The following is a 14,647-nucleotide window of genomic DNA, read 5'->3' as shown; positions in this document are numbered from 1 at the left end:
GGGCAGCTCCCACCGCCCGCGGCTCCGCGCTGCCCTGGGGAGCTCGCGTTCCGTGGGAATCAGCGCGGCGTATTCCTGCTTTTTCTCTTTTGTGCGGCAGCTGATGTGTTTGTACGTGCGAGAGCGTGGAACGGGAGGCAGGGGTCTGGGGATCTGGGGGAAGAAAGAGGTCTGTTCGCTGTCAAAGCCGTTTACACGCTCCACGCACTTGCTGTGCCTGGAGGACCTGTTGACTTCCAGCAGCATGTGGTGGGGTTTTTGAGCGAGTTAGGTGATACGTAGCAAGTAACGTTCTTTCCCGGTTTTATGTTAACTGTGTTTTAATTATGCGGGCTGCGCTTGCTGCAAGAGAAACAGTATCACATGCTGGCCACCCTCTGCCATCAGCCAGTGGTCCATGATATGGAAGCTGATCACATAACAATAGCTGAACTGGTGGAACAGTTCGTAGCCAAGAAGGAGCTAGCACAGGAGCAGATGGCACAGCTCTTCACTCATCTTGATGCTTTCCTTCTCTGGCAGCCTGGAGATTGTTCTTTAAATCTTCTTTTCTGTCTCCCCACCTAAGTGCTACTTTATTGAGAAACACTGTTTAAGCACGCTTTTAAAAGCATACCTAAGCAGAAAGACTTTGGAGATCAGAAACTAGCAACAAGTTTTTATGTATTCCTTAAGGCCTTTCGTGATTGTTTCTCTGTCCAGTAAAGTGCCAGTTCCTCCTTTCCTGGGAGCAGGAACTTCTGGTATGGACTCTTCTTGGCTAGGACAGCTCATCTAGCTTCTCTCTGTCATCCTCCTTCAAAGCTGAAACTCACCTAATAATTTTTCAAGACTCTCAGTAACTAATGTTCAAGTTTCTGTGTCCTACTTTCTCGCTGCAACCTAATTATTGTTGCAGTTTTCATGGCTGCAGTGTTCTGAAGGGGTCACAGGTGATTTTTTTGAACAAAAAGACACCGATAACCTCTTGTGCTGCTGTACTCATTTTTTCTCATTTTTTTATGTATTTGGGAATGAAGGGCAAGTTAGTTGAAATTCTAGACCAGACTTCAATAGAAATCCGGGAGTTTATGTTTAGTGATTTATTTTGAACATCTGAGATTTGTGTTATTGGGGTTTTACTCTATGTTTGTTGCCACCTTTTTCAAGAAGGAATGGCCAAAGCTTAATACATTATACATTTTGGATTGTGTAAGAAATTTAGATATAAACAGGTTTTCTCAATTCTTTTTTTGTCCCTTGAAAATTTATATAGGCTGTCTAGTCTTCTTGATGCTGGTAAAACTTCACATCCAGAACTTGCATTCAGCAAGAATAGCTGACCCATTTGAAAGAGTTCACAAAATAGCAGTGACACTTGGAGATCAAGAAAGCATGATCTATGAGGAAATAGATTAATTTAGCCCAAAGACAAGTTTGAAGGGAAGCTCATCGATATTAAATATTTAAAGCTGTAAAATGTCTTTGCACAGAAAAGGAGCTATTTTGTTCCCTATATTCAGAGCAAATAAGGGAATTTACAAGAAAATTCAGTTTTGATGTTGAGAGATAAGTCAAAATAATAAAAGATAAGGTAATGAAACAGTTTTGGAAAGCTGTGAATTCTCCATCAAAGGTCCATCAGAGCAGGATAGAAAAACTTTTTTCAGGAAAGGAAACTGAGAATGACTTGGAAAGGAAGGTTTAGGACTCCCTGCTACTGGTTTTACTCGGACTGAGTCATAGGAAAGAATTTGAAGGTCATCAAACAAAAGCCATGGAGGAAGATAGCTGTTTAACGCTCAGATGTGTCTACATACTGTTTTGGAGCAAACATGAGCTCCTACAAAGTAACTGAAAGCAGTACAGCCACAACAAACATGGCCCAGTGCCGAGCTGAAAAGGCCCACTGAGAGTGGCACTATTTTCTGAGTCCCAAATTGGAAACTTTAATGCTTATGTCGGCACTTTTTACTGAAAGACAAATCAAGCTGAGAACAAGAAGCCTTTTTATCATTTCAGATGCAAACGAAGACAAATAAAATTGAGTAAAATATATCCAGAACATTATGGTTAAACTACATTTAGCTACAAAACCACTTCAAAATCCTGTGTTCCTCTGCTTTTATTTTGAGTTCCAGCTGAAGTTATGTGCAAATTGAAATCAAAGTGAATTCTGAATTGTGATAAATCAGAAACATCTCATTTGCCATTTTCTAACATGGTACATGCAGTGTGTTAATGTGCATTGGTAGCCTTTGTTGTGTCCTCTGTAAGAACTGCAAAAGGCAAATACATACAGAATTTTAATACTTATAGGAATTTTTCCTTTTTAAATTCTACTAGGCCAGAAGAATACTTCAGCCTACTGTAATATAGTGTCAAAAAGTATCCACTTGAGCTAGATTTTTTTTCGTGTAGTTCATTATCAGCTTTCTTGGTTACACAAAGTACAACCTGTGCTCTGTGTGTTATTACACTAGTTTCTCTTATGAAAGTGTAATTTTAAATAAAAGGTATATGCTGGACTAAGAAGAACCTTTCAAAGTGTATGAATAAATAAATACATAAAAGAGTTTTGCAGTAAAACTGCATGATTGCTAGATATTATATAGGTGAGGGGGATGCCAGTGATCCATACACAGCCTTTGTCTGCAAGACTTGTACCTTGGCTTTTGAATGCACCAAGTGCATTTATTCATCAGTCCTTTTTCTGTTTGTTGAGAGGTCTATCATACCACATGTTTTTTACCCTGCTCCAGTGAGCATCATCAGCCTCAAATGAAGCAACTCCCTCTGAGGGGAACAGAATGTATATGGAGACTTAAGTATACCATTTGAATACACAAATACACCTTATAAAGCATGCAATGTGTGTATCGCTGACTGTAGTACCTTTCAAGAATGTATTTGACTAGATGGGGATATAGCTGTACCTGAAAAGGGTGTCTGAGGTACCCTTGTGCAAAAAGTCTTTCAGACCTTCCTGGCTGGTCTTAGATTTGAGGCTCTCAGTGTGCTGTTGTAAAATTAAATTCATTCTAGGAGTGTCTTATTAAATTATGAAGGATAAATTAATTGGAACAGCTTTCAGGTGTTTGAGTGATATAAAGAAATTCATAAATGATAATCATTCTTTCAATATCTGTTGTTATCACAGCAAAGTGATAAAATGTGCTTGAAAAAATCTTTCAGAGTCTGAATTTACTTTTTTGAAAAAAATTCTTTCATAGAGAGTTTCATTGTTTTATACATTACACTTTTGAAATGCATCTGGTACAAAGCAGCACTGACATAGCTGGGTTAGTAAAAACTTGAGAGATATTCTTCTTAAGTCAAGTTGTTTGAATCATCACATTTTTGTCATCAACAAGCCATGTTACTAGTATAAATTCTTACCTTTTATTTAAGTCTCTCTTCTGTAATCTTCTGCTTGGCCATTTTAACTTACATTAACTTAACAAAAGTTCATGTTAATTTATTGTCTTTACTGTGATATTGCAAGAAAATATTTAATGTTTGCCTTAATTTCACTTTCTAAACTTAGGGTGAATCTAGTTGTTAAAAGCTGCAGGTACACTTGAGCTAGGAATCTGTTCATAGAATCATAGAATTTTAGGGGTTGGAATGCACCTTATAGATCATATAGTTCCAACCCCCTGCCATAGACAGGGACACCTCCCCACTAGACCAGGTTGCTCATGGCCTCATCCAGCCTGGCTTTGAAAATGTATTGTATGCATACATTTCCTCTTGTCCTTCTCTGAGTGTGTTTCAGACTCTTTATGCTTGTAGAAAAAGTAGAAAACCTGCTGAATGAAAGCCTCATGTATAAATGAAAGGTAATGACTAACCTCTCTGTGTGTTTTCATAGTCTTTGATTAATTCAGAAAACAGGGCAGAAAAAGGAAAGGTAGAAATGGGGAAAATGCAAAAGTATGTATGGCTCAGTAAGGCAAGTTACTGTTCACAGGGCTTATGGTGAAGACCTCAAAGTTTCTTTAGTTAGAGAAAATTAAATAAAAATCAAATATTCTAATAGTTGCAAAATCAGATGTTAGAACTGTGGAAGAACAGAGATTCTTTTGATACTGATTTTTAGTCTTATGTTCCAATTTCCTCATCAGTGAGCACTGTGCACTTTAGCACTCTGAGCAGGCATAACTCTAGTGTAGGCCTTGAGGTGTGGATGAAAAGGATTTTCATATTTTTTCATGTAGGTAGCGCACAAGGGTAAAAACAGAAGCCGGTAGAAGGGGGAGTTGAAGGACCTTTGGAGAAAGCATGGCAAAAAGGGATTACTTTGTAAATAGATTAGAGAAGACCAGAGGGACATCTGAACACAGCAAGATACAAAGAGAGAAAAATAGAATATTTGTCTTGCTCTTCTGCTTGTCTTAATTTAGGTCCCTTTCTCACAGTGAGGACAATACAGGTCCATAAAAAGCTCTGTTGCTCCAGTGGTGCCAGTTCTTCCACATAAAATGATTAAAGGGAGTAAACCTCCAGGGCATATTGAGGAAAGAGTCTCTGTCTTCCATGATTTTATGTTGGCATTCATTTTTTGTTATGTGGCATTATATGTGTGTGTGTTTGTTTAATGTTTAGGATAGCAACAACTAATTTCTGTGGACAAATACTGGAAAAAATGGAGCTCTCCTAATTTTTGTCTAAATATTTTTGGTTGGTTTGATGTTGGCTTTAGTTGTTTTGTTGTTATTGCTTTCTAGTTCTTTAATGCAACCTGGAAATAAAACCAACTGTTTCACTTTACTGTTTAAAACATTTAGGTTTAAAACGTTATACATGATCAGAGAATGTTTGTAAACAAAGTATTAGCCTCTCTACAGTGAGGAGAATACTTACAGACTTCAAGATTGCAAGAGTGATTTCAACAGGTGACTGAATTATATGTTTTGTGGTCTTTACAGAAAAATCTCAAGCTGAAATAATGAATAACCAAGAGGCTGATGTTCTACGGTGCTGGAGATGTAGAAAATACGTAGCAAGTTCTGTTTGCCTTGCAAAATGTAATGGAAAAGAACCACCTGAAGTAAGTAGAGTTTCTTTGTAGCAAGCGTGTATGTTTTGAAGGAGGGGATTAGACTTAGCCTCACTTTGTAATTATCTCCTGTGGAGGTAAGTAGTAAAGTGTGGACAATTCCATGGAGAGTAGCATAAGTAGTTATGCTAGTGAAGCCAAGTAGGCAGTGGTCACCTTTATGTTCTGCAGCATAAAGGCTGGGATTCATGGACACTGGACTGCTAACTTGTGTAGAATGTGTAGCATTAACAGTTCTAACATAAAAATGGGGTTAGGTTTTGACAGTTTTAATATATCTTAGTGGAGAACTCTTTGTGTCTAGGGTGTGTTTGGAAGGCTGGTGCTAATTTCCACTGCAGTAGTTAACTGTGTGTGAAACATCCCTACATTAGGAACTTTTGCTCTTCATTTTCAAAAACTGGGCCATAGTCTGTGCACAAAAATAGTTCAGAAGATTAGCCTGCCCTGAGGGGGTTTATGCCCTGCCAGGCTACAATACCACTTAGTAATTTGTATCATCTTTATTAAAATAAACAGAAAGATAATGATACAGAATAAAACAATGGCAGAGTTTTTTCTACTGTTCTATAATGGCAGTTAGTAAGTCATAAAGACCTAGTGTCTTTCCAAATATGCCAAGAATCCTGTGCTTACATCCGATGGTCTTGAATCAAACTGAAAAAGCAAATAGAAGAGAAGGTGTTGATGTTGATGTTTTTAACACATTCTTAATGTAACAACATTCTTTCTGGCACTGGAGAGTGGTATAGCCAGAGAAGTAGAAACAAAGGGGTTTTTTTAAGATCCTGATATTAGTATTAGTCATAAACCCCATTTTAATCACTCTGCTTATGGAGCTTGAGCTTCTGGAATGTTTTTCAGGCTTTACACTTGAGTTTTTATTTTTGTGTGTGGTTTGAAGCGATTTTTAGCGGGGGATGTGGGAATTTCAACTCCTTTCATGGAAGAAATGCAGTGAAAAGAAGAAGATATCTTTGTCCATGCCCCATAATGGAGTTTTTAGATATGAGTGGAAATCCATCATCATTGTGCACAAGATGATGCTTCTCCAGCTCCTTCTCCAGTTATGTAGATAGCAGATAAAAAAAGCTCCTTGTCCAGTTTTGTAGATAGCAGGTAAAAAATTATTATTTATCACTGTGAAGACTTTGGGAGGCAAGGACTGTACTGTGATGAGAAGAGTAATGTTTGCAGTATGTTGACTTTCCCTAATGAATTTTAGACCTTCACTCAAAGACATAGCTGAAATGTGAGTAAGAAAGAAAAATCATACAACAAATTTTAAAACAAATGTTGAAGTTACCAGTACAGTATAAACACTTTAAATCACAATTATAACCAAACTGAAGTATAGGTACTGTCCACAGATAGGAGGAAGACAATAGCATAGACATGGTAAGTGGGTCTATTTGTCTGCTGTCAATACTTGCAGAATTTTTAAAAGCTTCTGTCTTGTGGTATAGCCCCAGTTTCAGTTTTCATCAGAATGGAAGTTTTATTCCAATGATTTTCATAACATAGGAGTCCATGATTTTCCATATTCATAAATTTTAACAACTGAATTTAAGACTTTCTCACCAGAGTTTCCTTATATTTTTAGCCATCTTTATAACTTTACTTTAGTTGGGACATCATTTTTATTTCGGTATTGGTCAGTGAAATGCTACAGGGTTTTAGATTTCTTTTTTGTCTCCAGTTGATCCCATCATTGTGATCAAAATCTAAAGTTGCTAGGAGTTTTACTCTAGAGTAAAAAAATCTATTTGCCAAGTAAAAGCTCTAAAGTTGCTAGGAGTTCCTGGTTTCTCTGCTAGTTACTCTAACAAGCATTAGAAAATTAGTTTAAGCTATTTGTGCCATTTCTGAAGTACTGATCACAGTCTTCATATAAACCATAACTTAAATTTTCCTCACTTTACTGGAAAATTGTACCAGCTGACAGTGCTTCTGAAATCAATTTCCAAACATTCTTGGAAGATTGCAATTGCATACTTTCTGTTCTCGTAAACAATACAAAACCACCTCCAAATGCTTTCATCTCCACTGTGGAGTGTGTCCAATATCCTTCAGTTCAGAAACAGAGAATTAATGACAGCATCTGCTTGATTTTTAGCTTAAAGAATGCACAAAAATCTTTCAGCTTTATCATTTGTTAATATTTACTGAATTTGGGAAGCTGACTTTTGGCTGCATTCAAGGAAAGAAGCTTGCATGAACGTTGAATGTCAGTATGATAATTGGTTTTTTTAACAGACATCACAACTATCAGCTGCTGCTCAGGAGTCTTGCAACGTATGGCATGTGAACTTGGAAGCCATTCCAGAGTGGGTGAAATGTGTCATTGAAAAGGTAGATTTTTTTTGCTTGCATCTTTGTCATTCAAAATGTGAAATAAGGAAGAGGAACAAATTTCAAGGACGCTTTTCTGCCAAGGTCCATGTATATCGGAGAGACCTTCTAGGGAATTCTTAGTAACATCTATCATTACCATTTACAGATGCATTTTTTCCTCTCTTAAATGTTTTGTTTTGTTTTTAATGTGTACAGAAATGGTACAACTGATAAATTCTGTTTCCTGCTCTTTTATAGATGAATGTATTTGTGTTTGTCCAAACAACTGTCATGGATGCCTCTGCATATTTGTCAATGCTTAGTTCTGTGTTTATTATCAAGGATTTGGGTTTAGTTTTGTCTTGGTCATCATATGTACTAGCATATATGTTGACAGTGACAGCAAGAAGCACGTGTCTCCATGGAACTGGACTGAGGGTTTGTTAAGAGATCGGTTAAGAGATCAGCTAGTCCCAACCCTCCCTGCCATGGGCAGATGCAAATTCCAAGATCTGAAGACAAGCCATTGTCACTGCTCTTGAGTCTTAACTGCCCATTTGAAATTACAGTTTCAAAAAAATTCAGTTGAGTATCTTCTTTATGTTGTTTTAGGTCTAGAAATTAATGCTGTTGCATAGATATTAATAAACAGAAACAATGCTTTTCTTTTGCCCTACAGATGTTCATTGATGGGTCCTTGATTTTGATAAGCAAATGATATCTACATTCTTTTCTGCTTAAGAGTTTGGTGTGTTAAGTTTTACTGTGTTGCAAGTAGCTTGTGTTCTGAGCAAATCTGTGCTGAAAATGATGCACAAAGGAACTCTTTAAAATTAACAATCTCTTATACTTCAATGACGCATAACAGAATAGTGAATCTGTTTCAGAAACATTAATCTTGGAGGTGTGTGTGAAAATTATGGGTCATGGGGTATTTCCTCACTTTACAGACTTGACTAATCATGAATCTTTAAACATAAGGATATAGTTTTTTACAGTAATTCACCTTCTATACTATTTCAGTAAAACTGGATTCAATATTAAAAGGAGTATTATTCTTTTCACCTTTAGCTTCTGTATTTGAAAACTCGGAGGGTTGGAGCCCTGGGAAATACAAAATTCATAGACTGCCCAGAAAAGACTTGACATATTTGCTCGAGATCGTGGAGGAGCAGTTGTCCTCTGGTGACAAAGGCAGGGAATGCAGTTCTCTTATGAACACCTTCAACATCTTTGTGTTCATTTTGGCATTTAATGTCCTGCGAACTCTTGCCTCATCCACTCTGGCTTCTCTGGCAAGATCCTGTGGGTTTGTGGATAAGTGTGTGGGGTTTTTAAACAATTCTGACTTATCTCCAAATCCTCCTGGGTTCTGAATAATTTTGTGATCATGTGTTATTTTCTCCTGTATGACTCCAGAATCAAAGGCTAAATCATTTTACATAAGTGCAAAGTCTATTTGCAGGCTGTAAAAACCCACTGCTTCCCAGCCGGTTCTTCTTTGCCATCTGTCCCTGTTCTTAACCAACCTCATTGGATTTCATGCACACATTAGTGTATAGATAATCTTCAGTAATTAGAAATATAGAGCTAGTGTTGTTAGTGACCTTTATTGACCTCCATTTTTTTTCCCCATCACTCATCACTTGTTTTGTTTCCTTTTTCTAACCTTTCCCAGTTTTTTCCTCTTTATGCAGTCCATCCTTAAATCTGTGTACCCTCAGCTCCTTTTCAGATCTTGCTGATTTTCCCCCTACCACCTCCTCCACTAGTGGGCTGTTGCTTCTTTTACTGAGTCAATGCTTCCACAGTCAGTTGCCAAACTCATGCTAAATCGGTCCCAGGCTCCTTTGTACCACATCTCATCTCCCAGTCTCTGTGCACATGGGACACAGAGATGTCCTTTTTATTCCCTGCTATCTCTTGTATTCCCATTTTTGCCAAACTCCTAGCCTTCTTCCTTAATCTTCATGAATCACTCTCTATTTGAAGATCCAGGTTACTATTCCATGCCACAAAGTTTCAATAAAGTCACTGGAAAGTGCTTTTCCCTTAATTTCAGTGCCTAGCCCCTGGCATCTGGGAAATGGAGCGTGGGTGTCTTACAGTAAGTCTCTGAACAAGCTTAATTCTTCTTTGGGAATGGCATATGCACACATTGGTCAGCCTCAGAAACAGAGAGAGATTGTGCACGTTCAAGGAATTTTCAAGGGCTGAAAGCCTTTGGTTATATGTAAGCTGCGATTGTTTTTCTCCAAGTTAAAAACCTTTTCAGATTTAAACAGATTCTCATAGGTGCGATGAAAAGCACATTTTTGATATTTTGTGTAGTTTTGAGGTTTTAACCCACAAGGCAGGACTAAGTTTCTCAAAGAAGTGTTTCCAGAACTTTTTCTAGCATTATATGTGAAAAATAACCTTCTTTTCCCAAACAAGTTGATTGGGTTTTTTTTTTTTCTGAAACTGCAGAATTGGCTCTACTGAAATTTTCTGTAGCTTTCCATAAAACAAGGATCAATCATGGACACATCTTTTCTGGAAAGACATTTGCAACTGAAAGCAGTGCTTAAACTAGACATGTTGGGCAGCTTCTGTATGCATGGCTCAACCCTACTTTAGGCACAGTAGTGAGTAAAGTGTGACTGGAGTTGATAATGTTGTTTCTCATCTGGGCTTTGATCCTACAAACACTGGGATAACTTTCATCCTAAACAGTGTTTCTCCTGACAGATGAATATATTTACTAAAAATACTAAGAGTTGTGTAAATATCTAGAAGTACTAGTAGTTGTGTAAATATGTAGGAGTTTATAGGTCTGTGTATGTATTTCCTTTTGAGAAAAGTGCCTTCAGGATTGAAATGAAATTCATAGACTTACAAATAATGGAAATAACTGTCTCCTTATAGAAAGAGTATTAAGGATTTGTCATGGTATCTGCACAGAGATTATGTTGTAATGCTACATACACCAAAATACAAGTACCATTTCAAGCTTTCATGGGGTAAGCAAAGTGAAAAGCTATATTCTTCTTGTAAGAAATCTCCTTCCACTGTACTTAGTATGCAAGAAATGTATCAGCACTCAGAACACTCAGCTGAGAAACTGTGCTTGCCAATTCCAGATTAACATGGCAAATTGATTTCCCTGCTTTAAGAATCTAATGTTTTCATTAGTATTGCAGCATTACTCTATCAGTGGACAAATTTTAAACATATTTCAAAGCTCCTGCATTTTGAAGTGTGTGTTCTAGATTTCTTAGAATTAGTTATCACTATAGCAAGCAGAGTTTTGACCAGAACATTATTTATGATGGATTTTCTTTCTGCTGTGAAGTCTCTTTTATGGTGTTTGAAAAAGTAAACCCTTTTATTAAAGGAGAAAATAACTCTAATAATTATTTCTTACTCATTTATTTTCAGTGAACATGTTTTTTTTCTTTTCTTGTCAATAGGCACAGTGGACAATTGGAAAGCTGCACTGTCCATTCTGTGAGGCCTGCTTAGGGGGCTTTAACTTTGTTTGCAACAAAAAATGTTCCTGTGGACAGTTAGTAAATATACATTTCTGCAAAACTCGGACTGACTATCAGCCATCTTTCTCTCTTAACTTGCCAAAATCATCAGGAAAACACTTGCCACTCCTCAAAATTCAGTCTGCTTTTAGCAAGGATACCTGCCATGAAGTGGTAACTGCAACTTTGGAAATCAAAAATCAAGGGCTTTCCTACATGGCCAGAAATTGTAATGGTACTGGAAGATTAACAGAAGCTCTTTGTCTAGAAGTAAGAGCTCCCAGATATGAGATGAAAAGTAAAAGACTTCCCTTAAAGGCATTAAGTAAAAAAAAAAGCCTGTCTTCTTGTCTCATGAATGATGCATGCACTGTGAAACCTTTTCACAGAAGATCATGTAGTTTGGATTTAAATATCAGAGAGAGACTTGTTTTGTCACCTGTGTTATATGAAACTTGCAGTATGGGAACAATTCACCATGGCCAAAATGAAAATCCATCTGTTTACACACCAAGTGTCTTGCAGTTAGAGTCCAATAGAAAAGATGGTAGTTCCTTTCAAGACCTGTATAGTTCCAGTGCTGACAAACTACAAAACCAATTTCAAGTTACTTCCTTTACCACATTACTGCACAGAGAAACAGAAAGCGACTGTGATCTCGAAGCTACTGGACAATCTCCTGGGAGTGTCACTGCTGATGGGTCACCATTTGTGATGAACATTTCTTCACCTACAAGGGCTGTAGAAGGCAAACAGTACATCACACCTGCTGGACTTGTGCAGCCTACGAGTGTTTCCATTGACCAAAAGCTGAGTAAGAGAGAAAGAAACAAGTTGAAAAGCTTGAGAAGAAAACACAGAAGAAGAGAACGATGGCTGCAGAAGCAGGTAGGTGTTTTAAATTAATTATGCTACTCCTTTGGTAATGTTTGGTTTGCTTTTATTAATCATTCTGACTTATTTTTAATGCTGCCTCTTAATACTGGTTTAATGTGGAACTGTCTACAGTTAGGTATCCTGCAAACAAGGATTTATGACTCTTTCCTGCATGTAGTTTTTTCTAATTCAACTCAGACAAGTTTTTTTTTTCTGTGCAAAATCAAACCAGAATGTATTTTCATTGGCCTTCTTATTGCTTTGTGGTGAAATAATGCATTTGAGAAGGGAATAAATACAGTGATATTTAATCAGTGTGGTTAAAGAAAAATTGGACATTTAAATCTTCTAAATGAGAAGCTTTTCAGCATTTCCTGACTTTTAACTAATGGCATTTTGAGTTAACTTTGCAGTTAATAATATTTTAAAAGATGTTTGCATTTATTTATTGTAAAACAAGTGTTTTTCTTTGAGCAAAGAATTGATTGTTGCTATTTAAAATATTAATCTTTAGTATGTAAATATTTTGTTCACAAATCTAACAGAAAATGTTACATGTTCTTAACAATTATACAAACATGGTTTCCTTCTTCAAACCATCTGTAGCAGAACAGAATGAAAGGCCACAGATACTGATGCAAGTTTTGATGGAGGTCAGGGGAGAAAGGCCAGGAATGGGTCTTAAAATGAGTAACACATTCTTTGTTTCCTCTGAAATTTAGTTGAAAGACTAATGATGTATAATATGCCTTTAAAATGCAATTTCTCATGATAAATTTCATGCTACAAAATACTGTGTGGCCGGCAAGAATAAAGATTCTAGCCCTAATTATCGAAGTAATATCTACTCAAGAAATTATTCCTGCTTCAGGTATGTTTATCATTGTGGATTCAAGACTGACAGAGAGATACTTAGAGGCTGTGTCTCTCAATTAAATGTAAGAACCAGCTTTGAAATGTAATGGGTCTGGGACATGTTATGAGACTTTTCATTATGGTGTGCATGTATTCTTTCATCCTTGGGAAGGGTTTTTGTTTTGCTTAAAGGCTTAAATTGGCATTGTGACCTTTTGAAAACTTGTTCTTATTTTGTAAAATGCTTCTCTGTAGCTGAGATTAAAGAGCATTTCCAAGATCTGGATGTCACAATATTGACTATTTGTTTTATAATGCGTTTAAAGATTCTTAGGTGTGAGTCCCTAAAAATTCCAGGCCTCATTGTTTCTGTTAATGAAATGATGGTGCACAAGCACAGTGTGTATGAACGTCATGTGTATCTGATTTGTACAGTCATGTCATCTGCAGTCTCTTAGATGTTACTTTCAAGAGCAAAACATACAAATTTTCCAAATTTATGATAGCTAAGAAAGAAAAATACTTTTGTATCTTTTTCTTGTTAAAACATGCTCGACCAATTCCTACATTATTTTAGCTATTTATATTATGTAAAAAATTATATGCAGTTGTTAAATCTGGTAAGTCTCATCAGTAAGCATATGGTTTACAAGGTACAAAAGAAATTTAATATTAGTAAGCAAATTGAATGATCTGGCTTCAAGTAGGGGTTTTGAGAAGAAGTTATTTTGGTTTTGCATTGATTTCTTTAACCTTGGTGAGAGTCTGTGATCTCAGCATGGTACATTTAAATAGGTCTACTGCTCAGACTGTGTCAAGCAGCACATGTGGCTAGTGCAGCTGTGTTTTCCATTGCTGAATTATCTTCCCAGGAAAATGTGAATCCAGAAAATCACATCCTCTGCACAGTCTGGCATGTTGAAAACGTGGACGATCCTCTGCCACACACTTCATTTCACGGCTGCTCACCACTAATGTCAGTCTAGACAGCCTCTCTTTCCTTACGTGTTCTATTTGCCTTCCTTTCTCTTCAGTGTTCTAACAATCCTCCTCGAAAAATGTGCATTTGTTACAGTAGTACTCCTAACAGGAAGCTGCTTTGTGGTACTTTGTAACCATGATTTCTAACATACTTACAATGAATGCTTAAGTAATCAGTAAAACTTCACCAAGAGGGAAAACCACAAATCTCTTGAGTGAAAGAGTTTTGATAAAGAACAATGGGAAGTATCTAATTTAAGAGGTTTTATAAGTACTTCAGTACAACAGAACCCTTATGCAAGGAGAATATCTTCTAAGCTGTCTCTATTAAAGGTACTGTGCGCCTCACTTTTTAATTAAAGCTTTTTCTGGAGATCAGTCCAAGACAGCAGACCTGTTCAGACTTTGGAATTTGTAAAAGCAGTTACTTTATTATTGCAAATGAGGTAACTTTATCTGCCAAAGGTTTTTTTTCTGTCTTGCAGAAAGCCAAGGCGTGGCCAGAAACATTGTGTTGTGGCAGAATGCACTCTGTTATTTAAATTGAACTATATAAACCTTGAATGGTAAATAGGACCAATTCTGTGGGCTCCTGACCTACACTTGCCTCTGGAGGTTTGCACTGGTGCAGACTCTGAGGTGTAGGTGCAGGTCTGAACTAGCTAACAGCAGAGGGACCCAAGCTTCCTCTGTCTATTCTACAAGGGACAGCCTGTGAGGGGGATGCTTGAATTTTGTCTGTGTATGCATGTCTGTGTTCATGGGAGATCTTTTAGGGCATTATTAGGGCATGAAAATTGTATAAATTGTTATGGTATGATAATAACTACTTAAGTCTAGGAATTGCCAATATTAGTAGTTTTTCTTGTTATTGTTGCTGTAGCTAAGAAGATGAAGTATTTCTCTTATGAATGCCATTTTGCATATATCTTGTTATATGTTTACACTGTTTTCTAATGCATGAAGCTTATATTAATTTTCTGAAAGCTGTCAGGCAGAAATCCATTTGTGGCTCCTCTGGTCATATTTCATTTCTCCTCAGTAATTT

At 36.9% G+C, this 14,647-nt stretch overlaps 1 protein-coding gene across 1 annotated transcript; it reads left to right on the top strand.

Annotated features, from left to right (window-relative positions):
* Positions 1 to 4,930: 4,930 nt before the first annotated feature.
* On the top strand, positions 4,931 to 11,775 carry RNF180 (ring finger protein 180; the record flags this gene model as incomplete). The annotated part of the gene is made up of 3 exons (XM_009079796.1): positions 4,931 to 5,032; positions 7,298 to 7,393; positions 10,828 to 11,775. Coding segments are annotated over exons 1-3 (1,146 nt in total), but the record flags the coding sequence as incomplete, so codon positions are not given.
* Positions 11,776 to 14,647: the final 2,872 nt, after the last annotated feature.

The sequence above is a fragment of the Acanthisitta chloris genome, unplaced genomic scaffold (genome assembly GCF_000695815.1).
Source record: "Acanthisitta chloris isolate BGI_N310 unplaced genomic scaffold, ASM69581v1 scaffold15208, whole genome shotgun sequence".
Lineage (NCBI taxonomy): Eukaryota > Metazoa > Chordata > Aves > Passeriformes > Acanthisittidae > Acanthisitta > Acanthisitta chloris.
Note: the sequence above shows the minus strand (reverse complement) of the source record. Positions and strands in the feature narration are given on the sequence as shown.